The following is a 22,549-nucleotide window of genomic DNA, read 5'->3' as shown; positions in this document are numbered from 1 at the left end:
TGCTGGTCTTTCTCCTTGCATTCTCTAGAATATCAGATTGAAGCACCTTTTCAGGGCAAAGCCTTGTACTGAGTAGACTTCTGTGCAGGGCAGGTTCAATAGGAGAAAGAAATTCCAGAAAGAAGTGTTGAAGTGAAGCAAAGGGGAAATCTCAATGTGTGTGATATATATATATATTTTTTTTTTTTTTTTTTTTTTTTTTTTTTTACTTCATGAAAACAGAGCAAAGAACTTTATTCCATAAAGCTAGAAAAGCTATCTTGGTCATACCCTTCTCAAACTACTGAAACATTCCTTTTCCTTAAAAATAACCAATAGAAAATTATTGGTTGAATCCCATACAAACCTGTCAAAAAGAGAGAGAATAAGGAGTAGCATATCATCTCTACAGATAACGAAAGCAAATGAGAAGGGGCACAGTTTTCCTTATTACAGATTTATGATGCTATATTTGAAAAAACCAAAGAATCAGTGGAAATACTACAAACAATGAGAGAAGTTAGATTGCAGATTGTAACATTAATATACGAAACCCAATAGATACCACTATAAGGACAAAGAAGAATTAGTGTTGAGGTACTTCCCTGGTGGTCTAGCGGTTAAGATTCCAGGCTTCCACTGCAGTGGGTGCTGGGTAGATCCCTGGTAGGAGAAGTAAGATCCCGCATGCTGTGTGGTATGGCCAGAAAAAAAAAAGAAAAGAATTAGTGTTGAAAACTGGTAAATAAAGCAGACGATTAAGCATTTATTTTCAGTGATTTCTACATGAAATTCACCTCAAGGTAATCTAGTCATCGATGAAGGGAAGTTTCTCTTTTAGAACTGTTAGTTTCTCAGTTGTGTCTGACTCTTTGCAACCCCATGGACTGTAGCCCATGAGGCTCCTCTGTCCGTGGAATTCTTCAGGCAAGAATACCGACCAGAGATCGAACCTGTGTTTCCTGCATTGCAAGGCATATTCTTACCCACTGCACCACCAGGAAGTCTCCTTCCCTACTTTTTGCCTTTAGTTAATATACAGTATTTACAATCTTGAGATGATGTGCATACCATTGTTAGTGAGGTCACATAGTGTACTATGATTAACTTTCTTTGCTTGCACAACTTTTTGCTTTTCCTGCTTGTACTTACCTCTTTTCACTTGTTTGCAATTAATACAATTAATTAATAGAATTTTAATCACAAATTGAGGCCCCAAACTATTTGATAAAACTAGAAAACTCCTCTGAAACAAATCAGAATGAGGCAATCTGTTGGGTTTTTGTCCCCTGAGGTTGTCCTTATAGTCCTCCATTGGCCTCATCCAGTCTGGACTGGTCCATCTCCTAGTAGCTGTCAGGAGCATCCTTTCATTCCTCCAAAGCTGAACGACCAATCTAGATTTTAGGATATGTAACCCTAGTTGCTGTTTCCAGAGATGATCAAGAAGGGGCTCAGGCCCTTTTTTGTGCATTGTTTTCATTCAATCTGATTCTTAATCCTGATTTTCATAATTCTTGGTGTCCTAGTTATGAGCCTTTCACGTTCTACCTCTTCAGAGAATAAACCTGTCCCGGGATCAGGGATGGGCAGACACCTGATTGGGAGAGTCTAGGGGAAAGGACTTGTTCTTTAAATCTAATCTGACCAATCATTTTGGTTTTCACCCCTCCTTGAAGTTCAGCTTCCGATTCTTGAGTGTTTCAGGGATTCTGAAGTGGGAATGGACCTATTTCTCATTGACTCCCATTCTTGGTTTCCATCTGTGGTCATCGTCCTTGTCAGTGACCTCCTATCCATTCGTTTCCCAAAATTTGTTTCTCAAAATTTTTGTTTGTATCCTGTCTGCAGTCTTCCCTTTATTCATTCAGTTGCTCTTCTTTGCTTTCATTTTAATACACATTGGTTTATGGGGGAGAAATAAATACTTGTGTTCAAGACACCATGTGCTCAGTTGCTCTCATGTCCAACTCTTTTGCGACCCCATGGACTGTAGCCCTCCAGGCTGCTCTGTCCATGGGATTCTCCAGGCAAGAAAACTGGAGTGGGTTGCCATTTCCTTTTCCAGGGGATCTTGCTGACTCAGGGATCAGACCCGAGTCTCCTGTGTCTCCTGTATTGGCAGGCCAATTCTTTATCACTGTGCTACCTGGGAAGCCCCGTGTTATTCTTTAACAGGAGGCTTACCAAGGGAACAGACTGAACAGCTGTGTGGGGTAAACATACACATATGCACAACATTATTAAAATGTCGAAACAGAGGAAATCCTGCCCTGGAATTCCAGGCTACCATGTTTAACTGGAAATGTCCACTATTTCTCACCCATTATATTAACTTCCTTTAGATCCTCTTTCCTGAGAGTTTCTTATTGAGTTTATCCTTTTCTGGTCCACTCTGGGATGCCTTTCTTCTATATCAGGGCACTTCTATTATTGTGTGTGGTAAATGCTTTGCTTTCTTTTCATTTTGGGAGCTTTTTCTTCCATTCAGTATGCCCTGGAAAAAGGCTTTTGCTTTTTCTTGTTCAAGCTGGAAATAGTTTTCTTTTTTTCTCTTTTAGCATGACACCACAGTATTCTGTTTTATTCTGAGTCCTCCCTGCCCACTGCCTTTTTGTTCTCGCCCTGATTGTAGTGGGAGGGGGAATTTTATCATACTCATTTTCACAGGAAGACTGTTTTCCTTTAGATTCCTCACTGGGTCAATAATGGCAGTTTTTGTGCAGCCTCCTGTCCTATAGGTATGGGACATTGATCACTTCATACTCAGGGGACATTGAGATAGGATCTTTATGGAACATTTGATCATTTCATACTCAGTGGCATGAGAGTTTTATGATATGTTTTATTTTTAAAGATTTTTTTAATGACTGATGAGTGTCCAAGGATATCCTTTATCTAAAGGCCACCAAGATTAATGTTATATTTTTATTTTACTGTTATTTCTTTGAAAGTATTAGGTATCTTGAATGGGCTCCAAGAGTACTGTTGAGAAGGAGGGGGAAGTGAGCAGCAGGGTGGTGTTGCTGCTCCTGTTTTTATGAGGAAGCAAGGTAGCCACTCTTGTTTCTTGAAAATACTGTAGTAGAAACAGTTATGCACTATTATATCTCTCTGCTGTTCATATACTGGTCATTGTCTATGTGAGGAGTCATGACTAAAATTATGGAACTAAGAGTGCCTTAGCCTTAGTGACCATCACATTCATCTGAACTTCCTGATTCTGTCCAGACAGTGGCACTTTAAAATTCAGACTCAGAGAACAAACTTACGGTCATCATGGGGGAAGGACAGGGGAAGAGATAGTTACGGAGTTTGGAATGAACATGTGCACTCTGCTATATTAAAATGGACAGCCAACAAGGATGTACTGTATAGCAGATGGAACTCTGCTCAATGTTATGTGGCTGCCTGGATGGGAGGGGAGTTTGGGGGAGAATGGATACATATGTATGTATGGCTGAGTCCCTTTGCTGTCCACCTGGAACTATCACGACATTGTTAATTGAGTATACCCAATACAAAATAAAAAGTTTCAAAAAATAGAGTGAAATTCAGGCAGAATATTATGGATGGTATTTTATTTAAATGGGTATATTTCAAGAGATGTTTGACAGATTTTGTGTATTTGTTTCAGATGAGTTTTGAGTGCCTACTCTCCCTGGGTCCAGTCCCTGGGTGGTATTCAGCACTGTCCCTGACAGGACAAACTTTTGTTCCCTTTTTCTTACCACCTCCTCCAACCAGGCTGTGCCCTTCAGTAGCTAGAAGTATTGGCAGTGCTGTAGGAGACTGTCTTCCTGGTCCAATTTAGAAGGATTTCATTGAGCTGTGCTATCATAAGCTGAGCTTAAAGAGAACATATTTTCAGAAATTCATGTTTAGATTAAGATCCTCTATGCTTTCTGTAGATTTCTCCCAAATTTACTTCCTTTCAGCCCGAGTGGGGGTGGGGAAAGCTGCATCCCGTGACAGGCAGGCTTTTTTTGGAAAGAGAGAAGGAAGATGCAAACTTGAAGATGAGAGTCCCACTACAGTTCTCTGACGCTCGTCCTTAGGGATCTCATTTGGCATTGCCTCCTTCTTACCGGGACTAGGAAACTCCCAGATGGAGCCCCGCCCGGGACTTCCCTGGTGATCCAGTGCTGGGACTCCACACTCCCGATGCAGGGGGCCTGGGTTCAATCCTTGGTCATGGAACTGACCCCACGGCCCACAGCTGGAGTTCGAGTGCCCACATGCCCTCAGGAAGATTGAAGGTCCCGTGTGCTGCAGCTGAGACCCAGTGCAGTCAAAGACATAGATAAAAAGATAAATACAAGAACCTCTTGTCGGGTTGTTAGTATGTGGGGAGGTTGGGTCTGTTGCCCTGTCTAGCATCTAGATCTATTTTGTAAGCAAGTTACCCATCAACTATGAATTATCTCAGTGTTGCAATGTTTAAAAGGGCTGGAAATGAGCAGGATGATAGAGCCTATTGTGAAGATCAAAGACGAAAGAAAAATTAGCCAAGGAATGTTTGACTTCAAAAATCCTTGTTTAATGAGGTGAGATAGCTCTTTTTTTAAGAGAAATTTATTTATTTATATTGCGCTGTGCTGGGTCTTCACTGTTGCATGCAGGCTTTCTCTCGTTGCGTCGAGTGGGGGCAGCTCTTCTAGCCGGCTTCTCCTTGCAGTGACTTTTCTTTTTGCAGAGCGTGGACTCTAGATGTGAGTAGTTGTGGTGCATAGGCTTAGCTGCCCCACGACGTGTGGGACCCCTCTGCCCGGGACCAGGGGTCAAACAGATGTTCCTTGTATTGCAAAGCGGATTCTACCAGACCACCAGGGAAGCCCAGGTCAAATGGTGCTGATTGAATCTGTCCCACTTCCCCCTCACCCAGTCTCACACTTCTTTAGTGTAATGTAATAGAGCAGTGATTCTTCCTTGTGGTGTTCCTACAATGCAGGGGATCATCAGCAGTCTGAAGTAAGGGATTATGTTTGAAGGTTAAAGTAAATTTTCAGTGAATTCAGTGTAAAACTGTGTAGCCATATCACAGTATCACTGCAATGAGCACTCAGGTATACTCGTGCAGTTTATTAAAATCTGGTAAAAACCCCATCCTTGTTTCCAAGAATGGGACTTCAGTGGATGATAGACTTAAGCACGATTTAAATCTCCTCCATTTGGGTGGGAGTTAGAGCCTACCAATGTAGTAGTACAAAGAAAATAAGTTCTCAGTTCCAGTCCACTTGGTTTGAATTCTAGCTCTAGCACTAGCTCTAAGATCTTAGATGAGTTACTTTGTTTTGGAGTCTTAAATTCTTCGTATTCAAAAAGGGGTACTAATAGAACCAACTTCAACGTGGTGTTAACAGGGTTTAAATTTAGATAATGAATGTAAAGTGATAAGCTCAAAGCACAGACCATAGTAAACAATCCATAGTAGCTGATTGTTTTTGTGGATTCCATAGTGAACCTAGAGCAGCAAGGGCCAGGAGCATCTCCTTCAGGACAGGGTGATAAACACCGTTCAGCTGGAATATTACCTTGACTTTTTCATTATCCATGCCAGTGTTCCCCTCCACTGATCCAGACAATTGACAGTTCTCTGTGCCTTTATTCTGTTAAAAAAAAAATGTATTAACATTATCTCATTAAATTCCGTGTCTCTATGCATGTAGTGTCTGTTAATAATTGCTGATTAGCCCTCTGTATATCCAGTCCTCTAAAGTGCTATCTCAAACCTGCAGTCTAAATGGAGGAAGTGATTAAGCAGAGAATAGTGGCCCCATAAAGCTATTTCCATCCATCCATGCACCTGACATCAAAGAGCCAAAGATAATGTTGGGGTTAACTGCTTATTGGTTTGAGCTAGCATCTTTATTTAAAATGTGATGATTTAATGAAGTTTCAGGGAAAAAAAAAAAAAAAAAAAAGGCAAACCAAAGGCTCGGGCTTTAATTATCCAAGAAAACAGGACTTTTTCTGAATTATTCTTAGTTGGCTCCTTTGATTGGAAGTATTTTAATATTGGCCTCTCAAAACACTTGGCATTTGAGTTCCTTATTTATATTCAAAATAATTAAGATCAGAACATTTCTGTTTACTTAAAATAGGAGATTAACTTTACAAGAATTTAACTCTTAAAGCTCAGACCATCTCACAGACATGGCCTGTTCCATGGACCCATTCTTTGGTGGACTAAAATCACTTTTAGAGAGCCACTATCTGTGTGTGATTCTTTCTGTCTTACAGCATGATTGATCTGTAAATTGCAGTATATTTCCACAGTGTGTTCATATCAGTTGCACAAGGCAAATCACATTGACTGTTTTCCCACCCAATGTGGCAAAATAATCATTTTCTGCCATCATATTGTTAATAGAATGTACTTTAAGCATGGCAGTTAATGCACCCAAATCTACTCAGTTAGATAAATAGAATACTTTGTGTCATTAACATCTATTGCTTTATTTTTTCTTATGGGTAAATGAGATATAGCCTAAAAAAGAGTGTTATCCTTAGTTTTTGAATTTCTTTAATTCAGTTTCCTCAAATAGTAAGTTTAATATGGTCCATGTCTTAAAATTACATAAACTAATATAGGCAGTTTAGGAAGAGTGAAATATATCCTTTTTGGAAAATTATCTGCACCTTTCCAGAAAGATAAAATAATAGCTTCCTATTATGTTACCAGCTTTGTGTAACGTGTCTTGTCCTTGCTCTCAGTACACATTAGCAGTTTATCTCCTAATAGGACTAAAGAGGTAATTTTCTGCTGTTTCTTTTTTCTTTAACTTAGATTGAATTTAGTCTTAAAGGAGCACAAAAGCAAACATACAGACTCCTCATTCTGATTTTAAATAATTTAGAGTGGAACTGTGAACACAATATTTTCCCATTGAAGATCATTTTATACTGAAGTTTAATATAGGTTTTAAAATTTCTATTTAAAACTTGGGCTCAGGAGGGTGATGGTAAAGTGTGACATTCTCAAGCTGTTTCTTGGTGATGAAAAATGCATGAGAACATAACCCACACAGGACTAGTCAGGCGCTTTTGAATGTAATTTTCCATCAAGTTTTACTTGATTCAACTCAACATGTGGTTGATGCTTTACCAGTTTCTTGAAGAAAAAGAATAGATGGTCCATTGTCTATTAATTTCTTCTTGTAAAGTTTTTTTTTGTTCATTTTCTAACTGCAGTTAAATATCTAAATCATAATACTTCAACCTTTCTTCTTTTCTTGTGTGTACACATTTATTTAAATTTTCTTTTAGGTATAGATTTGCCTGCATCCCATGGGTCTTAAAATGTCATGTCCTCAATGCCGCATATGTACTTATAAATTTTCAATTTAGATTTGCTTTTTAACCCATATGGCTAGACTATTTATTTTTCTTTTTATTCTTATTAATAATTTCTAATTTGTTGCGTTGTGTTCAGAATAAGTAACTTGAAGTGTTTCTTACAGTTTTGATATTGATTTTTTTTTTTTTTGGTGGCCTAATCTTTCACCATTTTTTGTGAATGTTAAATGTGTACTTAAAAGAATATATGTTAATATGCATATGTTAAAATGTTATTTCTAATACTCAAGCCCATATGTCTCTTACTTATTGGTCATTTGCCTGCTCTGTTGATGTCTGAATGATGAGTGTTTGTCTTGCATTATCACTGTGGATTTCACATTTCTCATTTTATTGTTACCAGCAACTATTTCATACACTGCAAAGCTATGTTGTTTGGCTCATACTAGTGTATGATTAGTAAATTTCTTGGTGGATTTTAACAAGGACCTACTGTGTAGCACAGGGAACTGTGCTCAATGTTATGTGGCAGCCTGGATGGGAGGGGGGTTTGGGAATGAATGGATGCCTGTATATGTTCATGGCTGAGTCCCTTCCCTGTTCACCTGAAACCATCCCAGTATTGTTAATCGGCTATAACCCAATGCAAAATAAAAAGGTTTTTAAAAAGTAAATCTCTTGTTGGATTTTATTGGAGAAAATAATCTATCTGCTGTTTTGTGAATTCTGTCTTGTCTGCCATCAGTGTTACTATAATGTACAGTTTTGCAAAAATACTTTTTTTTGGCTAGATTTCCCTTTTTATTTTCAGATTTGCTCTTTTGTGTGTGTTTTTAATTTGTTTGTTTGTTCTTTTGTCTTTTCTCAATAGCACATTGCTAGATTGTCTTTCCAATCTGAGAACTTTCTTTTAGTAGGGAAATTTTTAACGTTCTATTTATTATAAACATTGATATGTTTGGATATAACTTTCTTATTTTATGATTTTCTACTTTATATGTTTGTTATTGAGTATATGCCCCTTCTCTAGCTTCTCCATTTTTTTCCTTTTTTCCCTTCTTCTTTTCACTTTTCTCTTACATTCTTTCTCTTCTTAACTTGTTTGGGATTTGTACATCTTATTTATTCTAGTAATTACCATCTAAGTCTTAAGAAATGTACTAAAAATTATGCATATGGAGTTAATTAGTATCTGCAATCTGTCTTTAACAATCCAATAAATCCCAGTATGCTTTTATTTTTATTATTCTACTGTCTCTTGCCTTCCTGCACTTCCCCCATCACTCTAACTATAACTTATATGGAGATAAAATGGAATTTTGTACCTTTTCTTTCCCTGTGGGTGATAAAATTGCAACTTTTCCATCCTAACTGATACTCAGCTATCTTGAGTATCAGTTGCTTGGTTGTCTTTTTTCAGCCATTGTTAAATCTATAAAAATACTATGCTGGTTGAAAAAATTTTCTGTTTAAATGTAACTTCTCCCTAGATTTTTTTTTGAAAATTCCATTCAGACGTTGAACTTATTACTTTTTCACCTGTGTACATTCTTTTAGTCATGGCCCATACTTAAATATTTAATCTCTAAATCTCTGTTTCTTTTTAAAGGATACAATATCTTCTTGGAGCTCTCTTAAGATACTGGTTATTTTTATTCAGTGTTGTTACGTTTTCAATAAGATGTTGGTATTCCTGAAATGATGTATGATTCTTGGTTGTATACTCATTTTTGTATTTTAGAATCGCTCTCAGCTTATTCTGTTTTCTGTACCTTGTCTCTGGTGATTGTGTGAGAGGCAGGGACTGACTACATTTGAGGAAGTAGATGTTTTATTCTTTCTCTGGGTATTAGCCACTCAGTCCTCGCTCTGCCCTTCTAGCCTGAATACCCACCTTCTCAGCTGTCTCCTCTGCACATGTTCCTGCAGTTTGCTTGGGAGGACATTATGTGTTCAGCTCTGTCGATCAGTCTCCTACTTACCTAGTAGTAGTGTTAGTCGCTCAGTTGTGTCCAGCCCTTTGTGACCCCGTGGACTGTAGCCCGCCAGGCTCCGTTGTCCATGGGATTCTCCAGGGAAGAGTACTGGAGTGGGTTGCCATTCCCTTGATCTTCCTGACCCAGGAATTGAACCCGGGTCTCCTGCATTACAGGCAGATTCTTTACCATCTGAGCTATAGGGAACCCCATTTACCTAGAGGTTCCTAATTCTTTTATTTGTACTAGTTTTCTCCTACATATGAAGGCTCTACGTCCCCCCAGTTTTTTTGAAGTTTTGATTCAGATTACTTTTTGTGTTTTAGAATTCCTCAAAATATGTGATTAGAAATTGACACTCTTTTTTGTTTCCCTTTTGTATTTCTGATTTATTATTTTTGAAAAGTTTCTTTTCAGTCATTCTGTGGCATTCTGGGTAGGAAGGAGGTAAACAGCATTGCTCAATTTGCTGCATAGAATCTTTATAAACTGTAGGAGTCAGATTCATTGAGGGTAAATTGTGTTTTTCATAAGTGGTATAAGAGCACATGGTCAAGAATAGTGTAACATTAAGTTCTTGCCCTAAGCTTCTAAGATTGGTTTCTTACAGAGTACCACACAGTCATTAGTAACGTTTAATCAGTTACAAATATACTTAAAACTGTGATTACATAATACTTTTAAGAAGTTATTAATTCCTTATAGAATATTCATTTTAATGTGTATTGATACTATCTTTTTATAGTGACATTAAAATAGCAGGTAATTTATCCTCATAGAGGACAGCACTCCCTTTTTCTTGCTGTCTGGTGAAAGTGGGGTGGGAGTTGACCGCAGCAAGAGTGATGAGACCACTTGCTCTTAGCACTTTTGTGGTCATGATAGGATGTACGGTTTCTTAAGGGAGAATGATTTTGTTGCAGCTTAACCTTAAGGATTGGTGTATGTAGACGTAAGAGAGTTCATTTTGTAATAACTAGTGTTACCTGAATGTATTTGATTATTTGTATTATTGCTAAAAGGTATCAGAGAGGTAACTTTATATGACTGAATTTTATACAGTCATGATTTATAACAGGAGTCAGGTAGTAAATATTTTCAGCTTTGTTGGCTATATGATCTTTATAGTAACTATAATTCTGCTGTAGCTTGAAAAGCATGAAAGTGAAAAGTGAAAGTGAAGTCACTCAGTGGTGTCCGACTCTTTGCGACCCCATGGACTGTAGCCTACCAGGCTCCTCCGTCCATGGCATTTTCCAGGCAAGAATACTGGAGTGGGTTGCCATTTCCTTCTCCAGGAGATCTTCCCAACCCAGGGATTGAACCTGGGTCTCCCACATTGTAGGCAGACACTTTACCATCTAAGCCACCAGGGAAGTTGAAAAAGCATTAAAAAATATGTAAATGAATGAGTGCGACTGTGTTCCAATAATGGGCTTCCCTGGTGGCTCAGTGGTAAAGAATCTGCCTACCAATGCAGGAGACCTGGGTTCCATCTCTGGGTCTGGAAGATTCCCTGAGAAGGAAATGGCAACCCACTCCAGTATTTTTTGCCTGAAAATTCCATGGACTGAGGATCTTGGCAGGCTACAGCCCGTGGAGTTGCAAAAGAGTAGAGCACAACTTAGCGACTTAAACAACAAATGTTCCAATAAACTTTAGGTCACTAAAACTTGATTTTCATATAATTTTCACATGCTATGAAATTTTATTCTTTTTAGATTCCTCTGCATTAAAAATATATAGAGTTTTCTTACGTTTATGAGATATGTAAAACTAGGTGGTAGGCTAAATTTTTTAGCCCCTAATTTAGTTTTTCCAGTAGCCATATATGGATATGAGAACTGGACCATAAAGCTAAGCGCCAAAGAATTGATGCTTTCAAATTGTTGTGCTGGAGAGGACGCTTAAGAGTCCCTTGGTCTCAAAGAAGATCCAACCAGTGCATCCTAAAGGAATTCAACCCTGAATATTCACTGGAAGGAGGATGCTGAAGCTTGAAGCTCCAATACTTTGGCCACCTGATATGAAGAGCCAACTCATTGGAAAAGACCCTGATGCTGGGAAAGATTGAAGGCAAAAGGAAGAAGGGGGTGGCAGAGGATGAGATGGTTGGATAGGATCACCAGCTCAATGGACGTGAGTTCGAGTGAACCCCGGGAGATGGTGAAGGACATAGGAGTGTGTGCTGCAGTCCATGGGGATGCAGAGTCGGACACGACTTAGTGATGAACAACAACCACAGTTTAGAAGACTATATGATAACACGGAAAATATTCCTTTTGAGTGAAAAAAGCAGGTTACAAAACACTATCTGTAGTGTGATCTGTAGTGATGAATGTTAGAAAGCCTTCATCAGCATACAGAGAACACTAGAAGAGTCACTGATGGTGGTTCCCTGTTGGTGATTAGATCATGGGTAAATTTAAACTACACTGTGTTCATATGCATTTTCTTAGTTTTGTATCCTGAATATTTATAATGTTTTTAAAAATAAACATTCTTATAGCAGAGAGGAGTTATTTAAAAACTGATAGAAAATCTACATTTTCAGCAAAATTGGGTTATTTATTGTTAATTAGTTTGATACAATCTGTTTTGTTTACCCTCTGCTTCATTTTTAGCCAACAAGTCCCAAATTTGGAAAAGCTGACTCATATGAAAAACTGGAAAAACTAGGGGAAGGATCTTATGCTACAGTATACAAAGGGAAAAGCAAGTAAGTTCACTCAGTTTTGAATATTTCACATGGAAAGTATGCCTGCTCTCTTAGTACAAAATAACAGTGTATTTAAATAATTTTCACAAACAATAGACTTTCCTCCCTCAGGTTTTCTGTTATTTGTTGTTGTCATTGTTTTAACAAATCATTAGAATTGGTTTTTTTCTGTGAGCAAAGTTTTGCAGACTTGCCCAGTTCCTCTTTTCTATGCTACCCCTCCCCCATCTTTATTTTCTCTTTCTCTCCTTGAGGTGGAACCCTCCAATGACAATTCATTTCAGGTGAATGATGTGATTAATTTCTTCTGGAGGTTTAGGGTTTGCTTAAGAATAAGAGGACTGATTTCATGGAGTCAGATGTATTGACCATTCTTGGGACCTTTTTTTTTGTATGTTCTTTTTTTTTTTTTTTTTATAATTTTATTTTATTTTTAAACTTTACAATATTTGCCAGACATTGAAATGAATCTGCCACAGGTATACCTGTGTTCCCCTTCCTGAACCTCCCCCCTCCTCCCCCCCCATACCCTCCCTCTGGGTCGTCCCAGTGCACCAGCCCCAAGCATCCAATATCATGCATCGAACCTGGACTGGCGACTCGTTTCATACATGATATTATACATGTTTCAATGCCATTCTCCCAAATCTCCCCACCCTCTCCCTCTCCCACAGAGTCCATAAGACTGGGACCTTTTTAAACTGAGCTTTTATGCCATCTTTCAGAAGTAATTAAACTACAAGCTCTTTCTTCCTGTCTCCTTTGACCTCACGCTGTAAGTATTTCCACAGACAGAAGCAACTCTTCTTCTTTCCCCCATGCTATCCTGGGATCAGGACACAGACTTGGATTCTTTTTTTAATTTTTTTTAAAAAATGAGGTAATTTTAAATTTAATTTAATTTGGTGATTTATTTTGGCCTTGGTAAGTGGCATGTGGGATTCCTAACCAGAAACTGAACTCGTGCCCGCTACTGTGGAAGCATAGAGCCCCAGCCCCTGGACTGGCAGGGAATCCTACAAATTTGGGTTCTTCAGAAGCTTGCCTCTGTATGTTCCTGATATGCCTTCTCCCTCTCCCTTTTTTATTAACACTGAGTTACTGTATTTGGTAACACGTAGCGTGTAAACTGTCCTCGTTTTTGTCTCTCTTTTAAGTCATTATGAAGGGTAGGAAATTCCAACTAAGCAATCAGTTAGCAATAATTGAGTTACTCACTAAGATAAGTAATTAAAGAGCTATAGAAGACAGTTCTGTGAAGGATCATTCTAAACTTGTCATTGGAAATTTTGACTATTTGCTTATTGAGGTACTCTGGCTTTTCTGGAAAGTAGTCTTACACCGCTGTTCATAGTTTTTAAGTTAAGAAGGTGAAGCAATATTCCTGATAAAGGAAGATATGTAAGTATGGAAATTCAGGAATGCTGTAGATCAAAAAATTGAGTGTTAATTTTGAGATTTTATTTTTTTACTTAAAAAGCCTTATAAATTTTGAGTAGGAAAAAAATATGGGGAACGAAGTAACAAAATCTAGAGGGCTGTTGATGACTTCATTCTATCCCTTGAGCATAATGAAATATCATGAAAATGGCTTCACTAGTTGAGTTAATTTCAACAGTGGTTGTATCCCAAGTTTTTTTTTATTTTTTCCTAAGGAAAAATAGTATTCTGCTATATAAACATAACTTGCACCTTTGATGTTAAGAAGGTGAAGATAACTACACTGAATTAAGCAATTGTTTTGTATAAAGTATGGTATATTCATTGTCTCAGTTACTCCTCCCGACACTCTGTAAGATAGGCCCCATTATTACATTATTGCCATCTCCGCTGGACCAGGCGTCTTGGTGCCTAGAGAAATTTCGTCCCTTGTCCAAGTCCATGCAGGTTATTAGTGACAGAGCTTGTCTCGGCTCATGTCTATCTGATTTGAGGTCGTCTTTTCCTAACCATTGTCCTTCCACAGGATAAGGTCTTCTTGGAAAGACTTGGTCCTGCGTAAATATTCCAGATGGTTGTCCCAGATGCTCGGACTTATTTTAACTGTGAATCCAACTGAAGCAAACATAGCATTTCGTTATATGGAAATGAACCAATCACTTTGCAGTGCCCTCCCATCAAAGATATGCTCGCCTGGTTTCCAAGTACCAGATTACAACTCAGATGCTTCAGATTTATGACAAAATCTTGAGACATAGTTGAAACGTTCTGTTTATTATGCCTGAATAAAACAAAGACTGCTTTTTAAGTACCTACAGTCTTTGAGAAGGATCCTTCTGGACAGTTAATACTTTTCACTCCAGCAGGTTTCAGTGTAACCTGTCAGCATTTCTCGAGCAGTTTAAAACTCTCTGGTCACGTGAACTATTTAATTTCCTCCAGCTGGAGATGGAATCCACTGACCACTCACCTGCTTTAGGAGATGACAGGCTGCTTGGCTTATTTTACAGTGGTAAGTGGCCTTACCTTTACAGTGGCAAGGTCAGGCCAAAGAACAATAGTCACGTGCATCTAGCAACACTGGAGAGCTGAATTTGGTGTGTCTTCTGAAGCACTACATGATTTAAAGAGTCAGCTGAATGTCGGGATCCTTGTTCCAATACTACTCACTCTCTCATAGCTGTCTGCATCCCTACTTCTTCGTTTTTTTTTCAATTGTTCATTTAATTCATCTCTTTGACTGTGCTGGGTCTTAGTTGTGGCATACTGGATCTAGTTTCTTGACCAGAGATCAAACCCAGGCCCCCTCCTTTGGGAGTCTTAGCCACTGGACCACTAGCGAAGTCTTCGTGCTTCCATCTTTAAATATTGTCTTTAGCATCATGCTCAAGAGCAGCTGTCATTACATTGCAATAAAGCTGCCTGTCATTTGTAGAGATACCACTGATGCTTGAATGGTGAGCATTTTACGTATGTGTAAAATGTCAAGTTTGGATTTTGCCCTAGAGCTCATTTTATTAGTTTGCTAGACTGCTAAAATAAATAGCATAGCTTAAGCATGGCTTAAACAGCAGAAACGTATCATCTCCTGGTTCTGGAGGCTAGATCTAAGATCAGGGAATTGGCACAGCTGGTGTTCTTACGGCTGGTGCCGTAAGGCAGAGTGTGCTCGTTGACTCTGTCCTCGCTCGTGAGGTGTCCGGCAGTCTTTGGCGCTCCTGACTCGGTGCTACGTCACCCTGATGTCTGCCCTCATGTTCACGTGGTGTTCTCTTTCGACATGTTTGCCTCCACATCCCAATTTCCCCTTTTTATAAGAACACTAGTCATTTTGGATTAGGGCCCACTATAATGACCTCATTTCGCTTGACTACTTCTGTAAAGATGCTGTGTCCATACAAGGTAACTTTCTGAGGATTTAGGACTTAGAACTTCAGCATATCTTTTTTAGAGGATACAGTTGAATCCATAACACTCATTCATTTCAGACCTCACTAATTTAGCATCAGTGTGCATGGTAATATTCTTCTTTACCATCTCCATTTATGGTATAAGTACGTCATCTTTTATTTCATGGTTCAAATAAAATAGGCAAAGAATATCCCCCCAATCAAAAGACTTGCGTAATTTTTGACTTTGATACCGTTGCCGTTAGCCATTGTTTAGAAACCTGAGTAGAAATAGAAAGATTTTTTTTTACTCTTGAATTCACTTGGGTTTCTTATTCCTGTAACAGTACATAGTCTGGGGAGAAGTTGTCTGAGATTCCTATACTGTGTAGCTTTTTGGTAAGGAACTTGCCTCTAAAACGTATGGCTGGTTGACTGCAACCATTTCAGCGTACAACACTTACAAACAAGTTTCTTATTAAAAAAAAATTTTTTTTGAACCCTCCCACAGTTCCATGTTTAAGTAGAGATTTGTTTTGTTTTGAAACCAGTGTTCTCCAGCTTCTTAATACTTTCTTTGTGCTTATGTGTGTTTATGTTTGGGATGGGAGGCAGTTTATCATCACTCCTGTTACTAATCTTTTTCCTGGTTTGATTTCCTGGTTTTGTTCTCTCGTCTAAATCCCTGTAACATTTTAATATAGGATTTAAAAAATCATGCAGTGTATAATACTCTACATTTTAAAACTTGTGGCATTTAAAGATATCTTTAGTTCAGCACCTTGAAATCCTCTGTTTTCCAGAACACTTTTGTACATTCAGAGATTTGTTCACGTTTTTTGAGTTTTTAAAACTAATGGTGAGTGTTCTATGCTGCAGGTGGATAGAAAGAAGCTTAGATACAGATTCTGCCCTCAGGAAACAACAGTTTTGAAGGGAGATGGTCCATATGCTATAAATAACTCTGTATAAGTTAGAATGTTGTTATTGTTGATTAGTCACTAAGTTGTGTCTGACTCTTTGCGACCCCATGAACTGCAGCTTGCCAGACCCCCCTGTCTTTCACTATCTCCCAGAGTTTGTTCATGTCTATTGAGTCAGTGATGCCATCCAGCTATCTCAACCTCTTTCGCTCCCTTCTCCTCTTGCTCTCAGTCTTTCCCAGGATTAGGGTCTTTTCCAATGAGTTGGCTCTTTGCATTAAGTGGCTACAGTATCTATCTATCTATTTACATATACATACAGCTAGAATGCAGTCAGAAAGGCCCAGGGGAAATGGTGTGAAATTTCAAAAAGAAGAATGTTGAGTAAAGTATTTATTCTCTCCAGTGGCGACTGGTTGAATTCATAGCCTCATGTGCTTTTAAATCCAGCCTCCCTCGTCGCTGTGTGTTATTTGTAGGACTCCTTGGGAGAGTTTTCTTATGGGACTTGGTCCTCTAGGCACACACAATGACATTTTCACTGTTTGTTACCAAACTCTTCACAAAGTCTGTGAAAGCCCGAGGGCCATAACGTAAAAGCAAGCTGCTTTATTTGAATTATTGTGCAAATTTAAATAAAAGCACTAGTGTTGTGTTTGAGTGTTAACGTGGGATTGGCGTTAAGCAATAGAATTTGAAAGGCTTGGCGGGTTGTTCACGGGTGAGCTCATGAATGGCTGCCTGTTGTAGGTAGGAGCTGTGAGCGCCAGCCACTTCAGCTCCCAGACTTGGAGTGTGGCGGGCTTGTGTGTTCCTCACTGCGCTGGGATCTGCTGGAGGGGTGCACCTGCATCTCCTCCTCACCCCAGATGCTCGAGTTTTCCCGGCTTCCACCCCCTGCCGCGAGTGGTGGGAACCTTTACTCTTGCCTGGGACAGACTTCAGACTCCTCTCTTTTCCTTCCTGTTTTATCTAGAGAGGATGGAGACTGTGGCTGCTTGTTTTTAAATTAATGCATTCCTTCATTTGGCTGCCTCAGCTCTCTGTTGCGGTACTGTTTTAGCCATGGCATGCAGCGGGAAGCCGGGCCCGCTGCGCTGGGAGCACGAAGTCTTGGCCCCCGAACCCCCAGGGAAGTCCTGTTGCTGCTTGTTTTTGATTTTCTCATACTTCTTGTGTCATTTAGAGGAAGAGAAACTTTGTTCTCTAGTTCCGTCTCTGGAATTAAGAGTATGGGACTTAGTCATCCCATGGATGCTCCTGATTTCTGGTCTTTTTTTTTTCCCCATCTCGTCATCAGTTTCTGTTGAGGTGAAGGTACCAAAACCTTCCTCCTGCAGGAGCCTGCTCGACAGAGAAGCCTGCCCACGCTGGTGTGTGCCAGCTCTGAATCCTTATCTCAGAGGTCAATAGGAAGGAAGAATGGAGGAATTTGCTCATTTTGTGTAACACAAGACTTATGTGATTGCAAATGCCAGTCTTCTTTTAGCATTTCTATCTGCCCATTTGTGCCGAATAATTGAACTTGAAATCAATGACCTCATAAATTGAGAGACTACAGCCAAACCAAGGCTGAGCCATACTAAATACGTTTCAAAGAGCTCTTCAAAGGCCCAGGAGAAGTAGGGGAGGAAATGCTGTGAATTAAAACAAGCAGTAGCAAGAAGAAAGGCAGTGGCAGTTAACCACCTTTTCAGAATATCTGAGATTAAAGAGGGGCTGGCTGTTACTGCTGGGCCCTGCAGGTCAGCTCCACTGAAACACTATCAGCAGAGTGTGAAGCATTCTAGAAGTCAGAAAACCCCAGACGCAGAACACTGGACTCCGGGTTCACTGAGGTTCTGGTCTTCACTGTTGATACTTGGACTGTCATACCGACTTTCAACATCCTGAGAGGTTATCTACCCACAAACAGAAGCTACAGACGAGAGGCAAATCTGATTACTTTTTATCGGCTCTGCTGCTCTCCGTTTCTCATTAGGTCTGCTCTGATTTCTTTTTGACTTTGGGTCCATAGGCTTATTGTCACAGCTCACTTCAAAGATCAAGCCTGTAAGCACACTATTCGTCACATGGTGTGAAAAACAGCAGCCTGCTATGATAATGCAATCCATGTTAGTTTTGTAATTTAATGCACAAAGTACGGTATTACAGCGTACATCAAGAGACACTGGATTAAAAATGGAATGAATGGAGTTGGCACCATGTAATTTCCAAACTGGGGGCTCCTTGTGTACAGATGAACATTGGAAAAGTAGAATTTTTTATCCTTACTTAGTCCGAGGAGGATAACAGCCCACCCACCAGCACCTACTAATTTTATTTTTCAAAATCTTAAAGCCTATTCAGATTGCAGACTCAGCCCAGACTTCCTTTGGAAGAAGAATGCAAGGCATTGCAAGCTGGTTCGTGGGCACAGCTGGTTTCCTTTAGTTTGCAGCAGATACACAAACAATACCTAATCTTTTTGACAAAAGTGACAATGAGGATATTGTTTAAGCAAGAAGCATGATTTCAATAGTTAGACTACACTGCACGGGGATAGCTTTCCTATTAGACAATATTTTAATGATGGCCTCCGTTAGCCATTTTCATTATCAGGGTTCTTTGATCATTTGATTAGGAGACCCTCAAAATAATCAGTGATATTTCCTGTCTTTAGGGTTGTAGTCTAGCTGGTGAAAATGGAGGCATTCTTTGGAAATTAGGAATCCTTTGAAAGAGTTAGTGTAGAATATCCAATTATCATAATGTCAGGGCTCTTAGACTCTCTTGCAGTTCAGCTTAAGTGGTTTTTGAGGAGGGCTTGGAATGACATGGTAAGATTGGTTTCAGTTTAAAGCAAACCCACATTCCTGAGTTGCTTCATTATCATTGCCATCCTTTTAGTTTAAACCAGGATGCATTTGCTGATGCCTGGAGACATATTTGTTTTCATAACTGGGGGAGTGGTAGTGGTGGTATTGGCATCGAGAGGCCAGGGGTGTTGTGAAACATCGTACAAAAGAACAGGACAGTCTCACGCAACAAAGACTCGTTTGGCCCCAAGTGTCAGTAGCGCCAAATCTGAGAAGCCCTGGTCTCACCAAGGAGTGTATAGAGGCGTTGCCCATTTCAAAGAGCTCTTTCCATTGGAGACGTTTCCTAAGCTGGTACCGAGTTTGGGGTTCTGCGCCAAGCAATGGATCTGTTGTTGTCGTTCAGCTGCTAAGTCGTGTCCAACTTTTGTGACCCTGTGGGCTGCAGCACCCAAGGCTTTCCTGTCCTCCACCATCTCCCAGAGTTTGCTCAAACTCACGTCCATTGAGTCAGTGATGCCATCCAACCATCTCATCGTGTCACCCCCTCTCCTTCATGGTGGACCAAAGAGAGTTTTGCTTTCCATGGGGCCTGTCATCTAGTGGGGAAGGCAAACATGACTCAAGTCATGTTCAAGCCTGTGTGCTCATTGCTCAGTCGTGTCTGACTCTTTTGCAACCCTATGGACTGTAGCCCACCAGGCTCCTCTCTCCATGGGGTTTCCTTGGCAAGAATACTGGAGAAGTATTCTGCTACTTCCTTCTCCAGGGGGTCTTCCTGACCCAGGGACTGAACCCACGGCTGTTGCATTTCCTGTGTTGACAAGTGGATTCTTTGCCACCACGCCACCTGGGAAGCCCCAAGTCAGCAGACAAATTACAGCAGATGTAGTTTTAAATCACGTAAAGGAAAAGTGAGCTGCTGCTGCTGCTGCTGCTGCTAAGTCACTTCAGTCGTGTCCAACTCTGCGACCCCACGGACTGCAGCCCACCAGGCTCCCCCGTCCCTGGGATTCTCCAGGCAAGAACACTGGAGTGGGTTGCCATTTCCTTCTCCAATGCATGAAAGTGAAAAGTGAAAGTGAAATTGCTCAGTTGTGTCCAACTTAGTGGCCCCATAGACTGCAGCCTACCAGGCTCCTCTGTCTATGGGGTTTTCCAGGCAAGAGTACTGGAGTGGAGTGCCATTGCCTTCTCCGAAAAGTGAGCTAGGAGAAATAATTAAGGTAGCAGGTGGTGGTTTCTATGTTTATGTCAGGGACAGCGGTAGGCAGTGGGTCTACCTTAGATGAATGGCCAATGGAAGCCTTGCTGATGAGGGGACATTTACACTTAAATCTGAAGGAGGAGATGTAACCAACCAAGTAAAGATCAGGGACAAGAGAGTTGCACGTCAGACCCTGGGAAGAGCTTGGTGTTTTCTGCAGACTCAGAGAGCCCCATGTGACTGGGAGTTCAGGGGAGGTTGGTATGATTTGAGCTTTGAAGAGTTGTCAAGGATTTGAGGATAGTCTTAGGAATGTTCTGCTTATATATTACTGCAAAATGAACTACCTCAAAGCTTAGAGAGTTAAAACAGCAGCTGCCATTTATTTTGCTTATGAACTTGCTATTGCGAAGGGCTGGATGGGAAAGGGTTGTAGCTGTTCCATATGGTGTCATTTTTCACAGCTGAACTGGGAAATGAGGGGTCTGTATATGATTCACTAAGTGGATATAAAATGCTCAATAAGAGGGGGAAGAAAAAGAAGAAGGAAAAGGATAAAGCAATGAATAGAAAACAGTTACAAACAGGATAGATATTAGTGCACTTATATGAAAATCACTTTGAATGTAATTGGTGTAAATACTCCAGTTGAAAGACAGAGATTGTCAAAGTGGATAAAATACAAGATCAAACTAACTATATGTTCTTTATCAAAAACCCACTTTAGGTATAAAGATTCAGGTTAAAAGTAAAGTAAGAGAGAAAAATATACCATGCTAACTCTAATTAAAAGAAAGCTGGAGTTAGTGATACTCATTTCAGACTAAGCAGACACTTCTGATGATTCTAAAGACCATCAGAGATAAAGAGGGGCATTCCATAATGATAGAGAGGTCAGTTTTCTAAAAAAGACACAAAAGTTCTTAAAGTGTATGTATCTGACAATAAAGTGTCAAAATACATGGGGCAAAAACGGATACAACTGAAGGACTGATAGGCAAACCCCCTGTAGTAACTGGAGACTTCAGGACCCGTCTGTCTGTCAGTAACTCATAGATGAAGCAAGAAGGAGTATTAGCAAGGAATAGATGCCCTGAACAACAACAGAATACAGAAGGTGGAAGCCACCTACATGGTAAGGCCCATGCCCAGCACCGAGGGGTCACTGTCAACTTCATCAGTCAACTGTTGGAAGAGACCAGATTCCCGGGAAGGGGATGCAGACTGCACTTCTCAGCGAAAAATGTCAAAGAGTCTTTGGGCCATGTTTTAATACCTCACAATACTGCTTGGATTTCATTTTAGTCTGGAATTCAATCTTTACTCCTACCTTTGCACAGGGTTCTTTCACTTGTCTTTTCATTTCCTACTTTTTGGATTACCCTCACTCATTTTGTATCATATTCCCAAGAGGGACAAAGGTGTTTTGGTGTAAGGTGCTTTTTGGAAAGGAGGACCTTATGTCCTGGTTTGCTTGGGACAGTCCTGATTTATGCTTCCTATCTTTGTGTAATTATTTATTGCTCATTTTTGCTAATTCAGTGTTTTTTTAACTATTCAGTGTCTCCATTTGGATGATAAAATATGTGATCACCTTCCTTATGTAGTGCTTTATTCTTCTAGAACTTGACAAAACATTTTGCCAAAAACAGAATTCCTTTAAAGTATTTTACTGTGGAATCTAGTTGAGTATTTAGAAGCATCAATTGCAGTGAAACTTGGAGATGTTTTGAATTGTTTGTGATTATCATTGAACCTCTAATGAAGATTTGTCAATTGATTTAAAAAGTTTCATGGCTAATTACTGAGTTTTAGGTATAGCACATGCTCTAGGACAGCAAGGTATGGAGGCTAGACTTCAGGAATTTTGTAGCAACTGATCAGTCTAAAATTCATATGATTTACCCAGATCCCTTACTACTCATGCCATAAAACATAGGCTCAGAGCCACTCAAGGTAAGAGAAATATTGAACAATATTGAAACGTGCATTAATGAGTAAGCTGGGGCTTGGATGAAATCAGGAACTTTTAGAGCCCAAAGCTAATAGTTTTTACTGTCAATGAATTTTAGTCAAATGCTGACTGTCTATTTAGCACTGATGTGTATAAAAAGAGTATATTAAACCATTACGTGTGTCACGTCAGTCAAGTCTGACTCTTTGTGACCCTATGGCCCTCCAGGCTCCTCTATCCATGGGATTCTCCAGGCAAGAATCTGGAGTGGGTTGCCGTGCCCTCCTCCGGGGGATCTTCTCAACCTAGGGATCAAAACTGACTCTTGAATTTCCTGCACTGGCAGACAGATTCTTTATTACTAG

General features: G+C 39.8%; 1 protein-coding gene across 7 annotated transcripts in view; it reads left to right on the top strand.

The window, feature by feature from the left end:
* The window catches only part of CDK14 (cyclin dependent kinase 14), a 664,341-nt gene that overhangs the window by 158,561 nt on the left and 483,231 nt on the right, over positions 1 to 22,549 (top strand). For all 7 annotated transcript variants that reach the window (XM_070369889.1, XM_070369886.1, XM_070369885.1 and 4 more), the window contains one exon: positions 11,879 to 11,973. In XM_070369889.1, coding sequence (XP_070225990.1) covers positions 11,879 to 11,973 — 95 coding nt within the window. The remainder of the gene's footprint in view (positions 1 to 11,878; positions 11,974 to 22,549) is intronic.

The sequence above is a fragment of the Bos mutus genome, chromosome 4 (genome assembly GCF_027580195.1).
Source record: "Bos mutus isolate GX-2022 chromosome 4, NWIPB_WYAK_1.1, whole genome shotgun sequence".
Lineage (NCBI taxonomy): Eukaryota > Metazoa > Chordata > Mammalia > Artiodactyla > Bovidae > Bos > Bos mutus.
The sequence above is the reverse complement of the archived record's forward strand: the minus strand, read 5'-3'. Positions and strand labels throughout refer to the sequence as shown.